The sequence below is a fragment of the Anser anser genome, assembly GCF_964211835.1.
Source record: "Anser anser genome assembly, chromosome: 13".
Classification (NCBI taxonomy): Eukaryota; Metazoa; Chordata; class Aves; order Anseriformes; family Anatidae; genus Anser; species Anser anser.
The window spans coordinates 123,891-136,562 of record NC_139734.1 but is presented as its reverse complement, the minus strand read 5'-3'; the positions used below and the strand labels follow the sequence as shown (position 1 = coordinate 136,562).

General features: G+C 40.4%; 1 protein-coding gene across 1 annotated transcript in view; it reads left to right on the top strand.

Annotated features, from left to right (window-relative positions):
• LOC310880677 (nuclear pore complex protein Nup153-like) overlaps positions 1–12,672 on the top strand; it is a 30,419-nt gene that overhangs the window by 149 nt on the left and 17,598 nt on the right. Inside the window, exons 2-6 of the mRNA XM_083796862.1 lie at positions 2,430–2,640; positions 4,772–5,020; positions 6,278–6,369; positions 6,452–6,574; positions 8,411–8,521. Of these exons, the coding sequence (XP_083652988.1) occupies positions 2,445–2,640; positions 4,772–5,020; positions 6,278–6,369; positions 6,452–6,574; positions 8,411–8,521 (771 nt within the window). The 5' untranslated portion in view covers positions 2,430–2,444. The remainder of the gene's footprint in view (positions 1–2,429; positions 2,641–4,771; positions 5,021–6,277; positions 6,370–6,451; positions 6,575–8,410; positions 8,522–12,672) is intronic.

Below are 12,672 nucleotides of genomic sequence, written 5' to 3'. Positions count from 1 at the left end.
TACCCGCCCCTTTATCCCCTTAGTTACCCCCTACCCACCTCCTTACCCCCTTAGTTACCCCCTCGACCGCTTAGTTACCCCCTTAGTTACCCCCTCAACGGCTTAGTTACCCCCTTAGTTACCCCCTCAACCGTTTAGTTACCCCCTTAGTTACCCCCTCAGCCCCTTCCTAACCCCCTCAGTTACCCCCTCAGCCCCTTCCTAACCCCCTCAGTTACCCCCTCAGCCCCTTACTTACCCCCTTACCCCTCTACCCAGCCCATTACCCCCCTCCTCCCCCTCCCCTTCACCCCCAGCCCGCTGCCCTCAGGACCCCCAGTGCCACCCCCAGGGCTTTCCCCGCTCCCTGCACCCCTCCTCAGCCCATCATCAATTCTCTGAACGTTACCTGCCAGGCTTTGCTTCTCGTTTGTGCTGTAGGGTACAGCAGGTTGATGGTGAAAGCGGTCCGTCAATTCGGGGTGTGAAAATCCCCGTGCTGGAGGGGGGACGCGCCGAGATCCCTCCCAGCAGCTCTTTGCTAAGAAATGTCAGGACGCCCAGGGAGATGCTCTGGAGATGCCCTCTGCACATGTTTGTTCAGCCAAAACCTCTCCGCTATTAAATGAGCAACGTAGCTGAGGGGATTGATTATCATATGCAAAACCAAGGGAGCGCTACGCATGGATAGCTGCTCAATTAGGTTTTTATCACTTGCAGAAATGCCAAGTCCCTTATACCACATATTGACAATCAATCTTGTCCATCTAAAGCTGGCCTGGAAGGGCAATGCAAACATTCCCCACGCTTACAGAGCAACCGTTGAAACCTCTGGCTTGAACAGTGCATTAATGTTGAAAGTGCCATAGCTTGCGTGTGCCGACACTGTGTAGCTAACTGATAAACCTTACACGTGGATTGAAAATAATCAGTGGAGATGGTTTTCTAACTTTTCCATTGTCTGTTATCTCTGCGTGTTTTCCAGTAGGTTTATTTAAAGAGTGTGCCAGAGCAAACACGTGCGTGGGGATATCTGGGGGATTCTGCACAGAGAATGGCTGCTGCACATCCAGCGCAGATCAAATTAACAGTAACTTATCGGGGAAGAGTTTTAATGATTTGATAAATAGACAAACTGATAGGTGTTACATGTGTGCATTTATTATAGCAGTTAGCTTTGTAACCAGACGAATCGTGCAAATGTTCATAACGTAAAAGGACGAGCTTTGAGCAGATAGCTTGCTTAGAGCATTTGTCAATTAATTTCAGTTTATTTTCAATATCATGTCCACTCTGCAGAAGGTTCTGTGGCTTAATGTTAATTGTCTCTCAGTGATGCAGTTGGGGAGGCACGAAAGCGACCGATGCGATTTTGTGAGGTTATACCTCTGGTTCTGATCCCTACCCCGCTGTTTTTCTCATCCTTCCCCCTACAACTTTAGTCGATAAGTCGATTCTTAGAAATACTTAAATAGATGTGTTTTGTGTGCTTGTGATCGTAATTACAGCCCACCAAACCCTCTGTCTCTTACCATTAAGCTCTGAAGGTGCCTGGGCACTGTAGACAGTATAGTTAGCAGCTTCAAAGTTCCTGGGAACTAGTCCTGGATCTAATTTACCTTTTTTTTTTCCCCCTGCCTGCAGGAGGGATGATTAGCAGGATGCCTAGCTCATGATTGTCAGCTTTCTGGATATTAATTTTTATTATTAATTTTTATTATTAATTATATTCATTTATATTAATGTATCTTTTATTTAACCGTAGTTCCTGGGGCTTTCGGTCAGGTGGGAATTCTCCGATCGTACCCGATGTATGCCGCAGAGTCAGTCTTCTACAAAATACAGCAACAGCTTTAGAAGGCTCTTGCAAGAGGAGGTGCTGGTGCTATAGCTATAGCTGTGTTTCTTCCAGGACATCTTCTGGGTTAGCCTGACTGTTGAGAGCAGAACTGGTTTTTGTGCGTATAGTCACTGCAATTCAGCATTACTAAAATTGAAAATATTTAGATTCACTGATTTTAATGGGTAGTATGGTCCTGACTGTCGCAGTAGATAATTGCTGAACTTCTGGTTTAGTTGGTTTTCACGTGAGGGTGCGAAGAGGAAGAGTCCTGGAACAAGTCTGTAGGTCAGGAGCTGTTCAGGCGTAGAGTTTCCTGATAGCCTTGCAGATTGACGACCTGCTGGTGAATTTTGGCAGAGGTTTCAAAACTTTGAACCTTGCCAAGGTCACTTGGAAGTGCAGACAGTGATAGGTAGTTGTAAATCAATCTTAGGTGAATTTAGGTTTACCAGAAGTGTAGCGATCCTATGCCAGGGATCAACCTCGTCGTCGTCTTCTGAATATTTGCTGTATAATATCTGTCTTCAAGGTCCGTGGAAGGTGGTATCCCAGCATATGCTGTTGACTGCGTTTCTGTAATTAAACAAGTGTTTTTTCTTTCAAGCAGGGATTAATTAGCAGAATGACAGAAACTGTGAAAAATATTGTACCGGCCTGGCTGCAGAAGTATTTCAATAAGCGTGAGGAGGAGTGTGTAGACAGAAATGAATCTGCAAACCAGGAGGAGACTCCGGTAAACTATCACCACGATTATTCAGATGAAGATACCATAATCGATGAGAGATTCACGCCTGAACCAGCAGGAATTAGTAGACGAGGTATGTGAAAAATCATTTGGAATTCTGGCCATCTGTATTTATTCACAGATTTCTAGTTTTGAATCTGAATTTCAAAAGGAAATTGGAATGAGGGTTTTGACAGAATGAAAAAAAAAAACAAACAATCAAAAAAGTCGAAACAACTGTTTGTGAAACCGTCTTAGCTTTAAACTGTATACACAGTTACGAAGCATACATCTTATGCTCTTGGAAGGCATCAGTTAACTTTAGGTACTCTATTAGCCAGGTGCTAAATGCTGAAAATAAGTCATTTGCAAGTGTGCTGGGTTGCATTTTCCATCTTTTAAAAGATATGGAATGAAAATCTGTCTAATTGCCTAAGGCAATTAAAAAAATTAATTTGTTTTGCAGTCTTCGAAACAAAAGACTAGATGCTAGAATGGCAGAGGAAAATTCCGTCTCGTGTCCTGAGTTTGTTTGTTTTGTTTTGTTTTTTTTTGTTCTGGGCTTTGATCAATTTAGTAAAGTTCCTTGTTAACTTGATGGTGAACTGGGGAACTTGTGCACGGATGTGGTTTATGAGATTATTATCCTTAAAATATTCAATAATTTTAAGGTCTACGCGGGGGGAGGGGGTGTCTTTGAAAAGGTATTTGACCGTTGGCAACGAGGTTTGCAACTCCTTTACCTCATGAAAGATTAATTTGTCTTATATCCAGTGCCTCTCACTGTTCCTGTAGTCCTGTTGTATAAATTTGCATCTATTCTTATTTGAGTTTCTCTTAAATTAGCTGTTTTGGGGAAGTCAGCTTTTAATAAGTAAAGAAGTTTTGTCTGAGCGTGCGTAGGTAACCATAGATAATGTGGAAAGTCAGTTGCTTCTGTTGTTGGCAGAATCAAAAAATAAGGAGGAAATATCTTTGCCTCCAATCTCATCTAATTGTAAACAAGGAGATTGATGGCTTTCTGTGTAGCTGTAGCTTGGGAATGAGTTTGGAGAAAAGAATAGAGAAGGTCTTCGTGACTGAGGAACACATGTTGGCTTTCCTATGTAACTGCGTGAAAGGAGCTTTCAGTAAGAACAGCTGCACTGCAAGCTTGCTAACTCCAGGAGATCAGGAGCAGGTGGACACCCTGGAACCTTTTGCAGCTTATGTTGCTGTCCGTGGGTGTTGCTTACTATGCTTAAGAATAAGATTATTTTTTTTAATTATTACTACATTTTGAAACCAATGTGTTTCTTCAGTTCTGAGGTATCAGTGTGCTGGAGCCTATATTGGGTGGCCTTCCGCCTGAAGAACTTTCTGTATCTCAAACGGTGCTGTCCTAAAAATCTGCTCATGGTTTGGAGAGCTAATTAGTGGTACTGCAGTGGTTATGAAGATTGAACTAACTAGTTTAAGCTTCAGTTCAAGTATCAAGAGGATAGTGGCTCAAAGTCATTTGAATTGCCCAGATTCCTGGGAGAGACAGTAGGCTTTCATCAGGCAAAATACCCATGAATAGTTCCATTCATTTAGCAAGATAGACTTCAAGGCCACCTATTCCAGGCCACTGGCATTGTTTGCAGACCCTTTGCTTCAAGAGGGAAAAATGCTCATCTGGTTACTTGGGTCAACATCCTTGTCCCTTGGGTCAAAATCCCAATAGTTAATGGGTAGGAGATGATGTTTTGCCTCTAACGTGAGCTGATATGGAAGAACTTGGGAAAAAAGTACTGCAAACGTTCATTTTCATGTTGTGTATTCAGATTAATGTAACCTTTGTTCCAATATTATGGAAGCTGCAGTGTTATCTGTAATTTACCGTGTAATCTCAAATTTTGTAAAGCTTATTGCAAGCTGTACATGGGAGAAGGAGTATATATGTTTGATTTAGTGAACGGCCAAGTCAGCGTTAGAGCATTTGAGCACGGGGTCAGAATGTGGTGTTGTAAAACCTCATAGTTAACTACTTCTGGATGCAACATTAATACTGTGTATCGCAAGCAGTGTTGTTGTTGTAGCCAGACAGTTAGATGCAACCGTATCTGGGTGAGGAAGAAGTTAAATTTGGCTTCTCTCTTTTTGCGCTTAGAACTTGGCAATAGCATGGCTGTCGATAGGAAACAGGTTTTGGCTTCTGTGAGCTTGTCTATAGCAAAGCTAATTATCTCCCTGTTCTTGTCTAGAACCATCCACAAGTAGATCAGCACTGAACTTCCCAGTTGTGTTAACAAGGCCCTCTCTTCATCGGAGCCGTCTGAATTATACCATGCTGGATTCTCCTGTCCCACCTTGTCAGCCCTCGACATCTTCTATATTTGGCATTGGCAGTCCTAGGCTGTCCTTCATAAAAGAAATAGAAGATTCTACCTCTCAACAAGACGATGATAACATCTCAACAACCAGTGATTCCTCCTCTAGAGCATCTGATGAAGGTGATTTTTGTGTTCTCTGTTTAATTGACTTTTTTTTTAATGTGAAGTACCTTGCGTTCTTTAATATTCCACATCACCTTAGTAAATAAAATAGGTGAATGTCAACTTTGGATGCGAGAATTAAATTGAATTTTTAGTGTTTTAGAAGTATATAATCCTATCACCTTTTTAATAGAAGCGTGCTTTGGAATACGTTTATGATACCCTGATGTTAGAAAGAGTCAATGCTGAAATATACACATTCAGCTAGGTTATATGTAAATTTTGAACTGGGACGGTAGGAAATCAGGCTGACTTGCCGTAGCTTGACAACTAGGCTGATTGTCTAGAAGGAAGAGTGACTCAGAATATCTAACAGACAGCTGGTTAAATGTGAATAAGTGCAGGTGACAAATAGGAACACGAGATGTTTTCCTGTGTTTCAGCAAGAGAAGATAAAGAAACTACTCTGACATAAGCTATAGGCTGTTTTTTGACCTTTCTTGGTAGAAGGCTTCAGCTGTCAATACTTTCATGTCTTTTGCCAAATTCATTGAGGAAAGCACACCATTTTAAAATAAAAAATAAGCATCGTGTCGATGTAGGTTGGTACGTAGGTCTTCTCGCTGAAAGGGCGAACAGCAGGTTTGCAGCTTTTTCTAGTCCCCCATATAGACAGGGACTGACGTGTGCTCAGCAGGTTTTCCAGAGAACTTTTGTACAGCTGAGTAGTAGAGTAGAGTTGCTGGGCTTTAGCAATATAACCTGAGTGCACTAGAACTTTCTGGTGTGTCTTCGTAAAACATACATGGGCAGAAGATCGTTAACTCTTAGAGCAGCCTTTGGGGAATCTTCCAGGTTTAAAACCTGTGCGATTATGATCTGTGCTGGCCTCCAGCCTTTTACCAACACAGAAAAAAGCTTTGTCCGTACAAATGCACTGATGTTTATGCGGTCCTCTTTTATCTTAGCCTGAAGGAAAAAAATATCTGCATTGGAAGCACAGTATTAACTTGGTAAGATTGCTGAAAACTACTTGCAGCTCTGTGAACAGTTTTCAAGTTTGTAGGTGATACTTGGTTTTCAGTCTGTACGTGAAGTTGATCTATTTAAGGAAGCTGAAGTCATGCTTATTTTTCTGTATTGAAGAACTTGAATTAGTGTGATCTTTATTGTTAAAGTTCTGTACGTACGAGAGGCATTTACATCTAGCATACGTCATTTTGGCAGATGTTGCAGTTTTAAAAAATACTTCATCATCACTGCTCTTGCCCGCAGGAGCTGAAAGAACTCATTCCCTCTCGCAGCATTCTGCAGCTAGCTCTAAGAAACCCGCATTCGGTTTATCTGCTTTTGGAGGACTGTGTCCTGTAAGTACTGCACAGTATTTCTTTTAATCAGTTTGAATGTGTACCTGTTTTTCTATCCACCTATCGTACTGTGTTTCCGTAGGCACGTGGAAGCACATCTGTTTTTAAGCAAAACCAGCTTGGGTTTTCTCCATTTTACCCCGGAAAGACGGCCTATGGTGGTGCAGCTGTAAGATCAAGGCAGCGAAGAACGGAACCTTATCGGGTATGACAAAAGTAGTGTAGTATTAGTAGTCAAATGTAGTAGTCAAACCTGGCTAATATTTATCTGTGGATCTTCTTTTCCAAGCATGCCTACATTCATGCTATGGATATGTTGTATAAACCTGCAGTCTTTGAAAATATCTAAAATCAACTTTGCTGATCCTTTGTTCTTCTGGTACACAGAGGCATGCAGGACTAAATGCAGTCTCAAGATAAGCAGTAACATGCTTTCTGTTTTGAACGATTCATATAGTTCTTGGAGAGAGTTATTTGCCCCCAAGTGTTCTTGGAAATAGCAAATAAAAACTGCTGACAACTCTGATTAGCTAGAGCTGAATCGAAAAGGAAAGTCAAGTCAGGTTTGGTAGGAATGTATTTAAATGAAAGTGACTTTTATCGATAAATCAAAAGGAATTTTAAGAAAATGAAAACGCGGGTTTGCTGGCTCTGTTCTGACAGTCCATTTGTGCAACGGAAAAAGGGCAGTACAAGTACCTCACTTACGGGAAACCTTGAAACCTTGTGGTGCAAAGCTGGGAACCCTCTTTGGTCGGCTATTTTTGTTTTTTACAATATTACTGCATTATGGTAAAAAGAGGAACCAAAATACTAGGCTTTTAAAGGAGAGAGTAGCTTGCTTCTTGCTGCTTGCTGTGAATGACAGCAAGGTACTAGAGAGTCCAGCGAAGGGCCACCAAGATGGTCAAGGGACTGGGAGCACCTCTCCTCTGAGGAGAGGCAGGGACTGCTGGGCCTGTTTAGCATGGAGGAGAGGAGGTGCAGGGGGGATCTTATTGGTGTATATAAATACCTGAATGGATGGTGCAAAGAGCATAGAGAGCCATTGTGTTTTCAGCGGTGCCCAGTGCCAGGTCAAGAGGCAACAGGCACAAACTGAAACGTGAGGCTCTGTCTGAGCATCAGGAAATGCTTTTGCACTGTGCGGCTGATGGAGCCCTGGCACGGGTTGCCCGGAGAGGCTGTGGAGTCTCCCTCTTTGGAGGTCTTCAAGAGCTGACTTGACATGGTCCTGGGCAACCTGCTCGGGGTGGCCCTGCTTGAGCGGGGGGGTAGACCAGGCGATCTCTAGAGGTCACTTCCAACCTTAACCATTCTGTGGTTCTGTGAGTCTCACTTGTGTTTTTACATGCTGCGTGGTCTGCTTCCTGTCTTCACATCGTGTGATAAGCACAGTGTGGTTATATGAGGGGTTTAACCTGGGAAGAAAAAAAGTCACACCAAAGGAAGTTTTTGACTGATATTTGAAGTTGGGTGGTGCAAATAAACAGTTTACTTTTTCAGTGTAATGTTTAGATCTGTTACAGTTTAAATCAGATCTTTATCTTTTAAGACAAAGATTTGCAGCCAACTTTAATCTTGGGGGAAGGGAGGAAGCAAGAGAGAAGTAAAACTAGTTCCTGGTTATGATTGTATACACTGATTTTAAGATGGTACACTTAGACCATCGTGAAACTCTGAGGTCTGTGTTGTTACTGAAAATGCTTTCTGTACCACAAGCCTTTTCTTGAGTTCTGTTTCCCTGATTACTGCTTCGGAGGCCTTAGCAGTCCTAGCATCATCCGTCTTGACCTTTTACAAGTACGGAGTTCTTTTATTGCTCGTGCAACAAGCACGTGCAAGATGCACTGAGGCCCAAGGTAAACTTCATTAAACTCCGAATGTATTCTCTTCTTTATGGCTTAAACTCCCAGTGACTGCATTTTTCTCTGTCATCAGAATATATTGATTGTATCATCAGTGTAGCCTTGGGACGTAAAATACATGCCTCTTTAGCTCAGAATTGACCATTGTAACACTTAAAATGCTAATTTTTCAGGCACAAAGGAGAGCGAAAGCTAGACAAGAAACTGTGCGGTCCCACGCTACCTTAAGTACCTCAGCACGGCGCATCTTGGAGGCAATGGAGAAGCTGTCAAGCCCTTTGTTGGTAAATAGCACTTCTTTTAATCTGTTTTTGCTTCATGTGTTTATAAAACTTAGTAAATGTGCCATCAAAGCATAAAGATAAAACTATTCTTCCTTACGTTGTGGCCGGTTTAATTTATTGCGCTGTTTTTTCAACAGGATGCTAAAAGAATGGCATCTGTTTTGCCGCTGTGTTGTGTAAGTTGACCATGAACCCCCACATTTTTGTTGCAGGGAACCCTCTCTCTCAGGAAAAAAAAAAATGCCCTCTAATATTTATGCTTTGTTTTTTCCCTTAGCCTCCGGACATAGATAAACCGGATATTACTGACTTCCAGTCCAAACGAAGAAAGGTAAGAACCAATAATGTCTTAAGCTGAGGTAGATAACTTTTTCAATGCTTTATCACTATTAGAAAAATTTTCTCAAACCTCAGTGACGACATAGACATCAAATCAAGTTAATATTGGCATGTATCCACAATAGATGATGGGTTGTGAAGATTACTCAGGTTAAGAATTATGTTATCTTTGTAAGTTGAGAGCAACAACTCTAGAACACACCAAGTCGTTTTATCTTGTCCCCCAACTTGGGGTGAAGCTGCATATTAAAATTCCTCTTGAGGCAAGTTTTCTCTTGAAGAAATGATCACAAATAGAAAAATACTGATTGAGTGGTCATATAGACTTTGTACAGACTTCCGTGTTCATTCGGGCACAGAAAACTAGTTTTTGTGCTTTTTATCACCATTCAAAGTAAAGAGGAGGAAAATTGTTAATTTCCGACGCTATAAATCTTACGCTCCTAAATTCCTATTTGGAGGTAGCACAGAACTGGTGATAATGCTGTGGTAAAGCATGATTTCCTTTCATTTTCTTTAAAAAATGAAAACTAGTCATCTTTTTTTGATGACTTTAGTTAGGGGTATCATTAAACTGCAAAACTGTACCAGGCACAATAGCTCTTGGTGTATTAAATGCCTAACTGGGGGAATTAATATTTTTCATTTTTACCTTTAAAACCAGCGATGAACCATCGTTGGAGTCTGATAAATTTTCCATAAAATTAAATGGGCATCTCTTTCTGCGAAAACATCTGTGTTTCCAGTATCAGTCTGAGTGTACAAATGACCACTTGTTAAGTGTATGGGCTTCTTAGGCTGGAAATCAAAGTGGACAGTAATACTGGTTGCTTATTGCTTTTAACTCTTTCAATCTCTGTATTGTTTAGCCAGCACAATCTCCATTTGGTAAAGTTCTAAAATGAATGTAGCAGCAACTGCTTAGTTTTTAGGGGGGTAGAGGTTTTTTTTTTCTTTTTCTTTTTCGACGCTATAAATCTTAACGCTCCTAAATTCCTATTTGGAGGTAGCACAGAACTGGTGATAATGCTGTGGTAAAGCATGATTTCCTTTCATTTTCTTTAAAAAATGAAAACTAGTCATCTTTTTTTGACGACTTTAGTTAGGGGTATCCTTGGGCTTATTAAATTGCAAAACCCTTAAATGACCACTTGAAGATCAGGTGACTGAAGGAAATAACAAGATGTGCAAACTTTTCATCTTCTGTTCTAATGAGCAAAGGGACAGTGTCTCAAGAAGTTTCTGTGCTAATTCCTTGATTGGATGGATGTATAATTAAGTTTACAATCACTTCAGAGTTTACAAACATCTCAGATTTCCTGGACCATCTTTTCACCATCTGCCAAATTACAAGGGCATGGAGAAGTGAAGTATATCATAAATATTATCCAAATAACTAAAACCAAATCTGGTGTGAATTCTCAGTTATATTATAGCAATATACCTGTGATAAGGCATTAAGAAAGATCTGCCAGATTTGCAACAGAGAGCCTGAAATTGTCAGCCACTAAATGAATGTTGCACGCAGCTGTCAGTGGGTGAAAGGAGATAGATTGTCTATTCATAATACTAGAATTCATAATGGTGGCGGGAGAAGGGTAGCCCGCAATGAGAAGCAATTATTTGCTGAGGAGATGATCGTTTGTTTTCCTGCTAAAGTGAACATGCGGTTGACGGAACACTTGTGCACTCAGGCTAAACTTCTGCAGTGGGTAGCAGTGATGTGGTATTTTTCTTATTTCAAGGAACTGTACCAGGCAGAATAGCTCTTGGTGTATTGAATGCCTAACTGGGGGAATTAATATTTTTCTTTTTTACCTTTAAAACCAGCAATGAACCGTCGTTCACTCGAAGTAGATTTGTGAACTTACATAAAACATGTCTTATTCAAGGTTTCAAACTGAATGTAATATTTTTTAGAAAGATGTATTTTTGTATACTTTAGAGAGAGTGTGAATCCTATTACTAAGAGCTGGGAGATACTGTGAAATTAAAGCTGCAGCGTAAACAATTTCCTGTTGGTATTGATTTGAACAATAGCATGCTTCCTAAGACTGTATTTTCTGATCCTTAAGACCGCAGGCGGAGCCATCGGTAAATCTTGTAGCCTTTAGGGTTTGTTTTCTGTCTGACAGTTCAGTTAAGTCAGTTTTGCAGAACACGCAGTGGTCTGTGTTAAAAATTAACTCTGGTCTGTGAAAATGCTTTGAAAAGGGAAGTCAAACCCACTACTTGAAGTGCATCTAATGCACATGTAAAGCATTGGATCATATTTTAATGAATGAGATTATTGTAAGATTGACAAGTTGTTTTTTTTTTGAGTGTGTTCTATTGTTTGTGTAACTTTGAAGAGGGAAAATGTAGGGAATGTGAAGCCCAGAAGCCTGTATAATTAGTTGCTTAACACTTCGAATGTTAAATTAATGAATTAAGCTACTAAAAAAAAAAATCACAGTGTGGGCAGAGGAAAAGATAGGAGCATATTCTAGGAACATGGGTTATTTTAATTATGGTAGCATGAATTATTTTGTCTATGAAGCTAACTGCCAAATTTTGAAATGGAATTCAGTCAGACTTTGGCTACTTATATATAGCTTTATGGATTTTGTTACTGGTTTTCTGGTGATTTCCCTCTACAAGTTGAACGGTCTTCAGAATTTTCAAATTGTATTCACTGAGTGCCAAGACCGATGGGGGGAGGTTTATAGTTCTGTAATTTGTTTTCATCAATAAATATTGGAATTAATTTGGGTGGACGTAAGGATAAATTGATTGCTGTTTCCCTTTCAAAGCTGGAATCCCAGAATGCATTCCAGCCTCCACCTGTTAAGAGACTTGTGACACCAACGGTAAACTGTCAACCGATGCGTTATACGCGGTATTCTGAACCATCACCGACTTCAACTACTCAGTCCAGCAAAATTTGCCAGAGAGGAGACACAAAGTACCAAGTGAGTACATTTTTGAGTCCTTATGTGCCTGTTTTTTTTTTCCAGTCTTGGAATGTTTCTCAAACCAATTGTTATCCTATCTTTGCAAAAAGTACTGATAGTATGTTTGAGGCGAGCTTTAAGGCAGTGGGAACCATTGTGAAATAGATTGAGCTTTTATGGATTTAATTCTGTTTTTGGAACACTCAGTGTCTTGTGGTTGTTTTCACGATGTCATGATGTGCTATTGAGTCATCCTGTTGTCAGTGAAAGAATATTAAAAGACAGAAATGTTTTCCTTTTATATTCTCATGTACACAAAGCTGTCACTGATGAAACATGCTTGTGTTCTGTGTAAACTATTCCAGGTGAGCTATGTGCTCCAAGTGAGAGTTCTGACAATGTGCTGAGTTATCGGTTTTGATTGCTTTGGAGTAGATGGAGTCTAATAAATTTTCCATAAAATTAAATGGGCATCTCTTTCTGCGAAAACATCTGTGTTTCCAGTATCAGTCTGAGTGTACAAATGACCACGTGTTAAGTGTATGGGCTTCTTAGGCTGGAAATCAAAGTGGTCAGTAATACTGGTTGCTTATTGCTTTTAACTCTTTCAATCTCTGTGTTGTTTAGCCAGCACAATCTCCATTTGGTAAAGTTCTAAAATGAATGTAGCAGCAACTGCTTAGTTTTTAGGGGGGTAGAGTTTTTTTTTTCTTGTTTGTTGATAAATGATAGAAAACAGAAAAGTATGTCCCTTTTACGGGGCTGGCAAACACAAGTTTTGATGAAAACTCTCCCCCCCACACACACAATTTTTGTCATTTTGTTTAAAATAATTACTTTCTTTGTTAGAGGATTTGACAAATTTGATTTAGTGTTCTA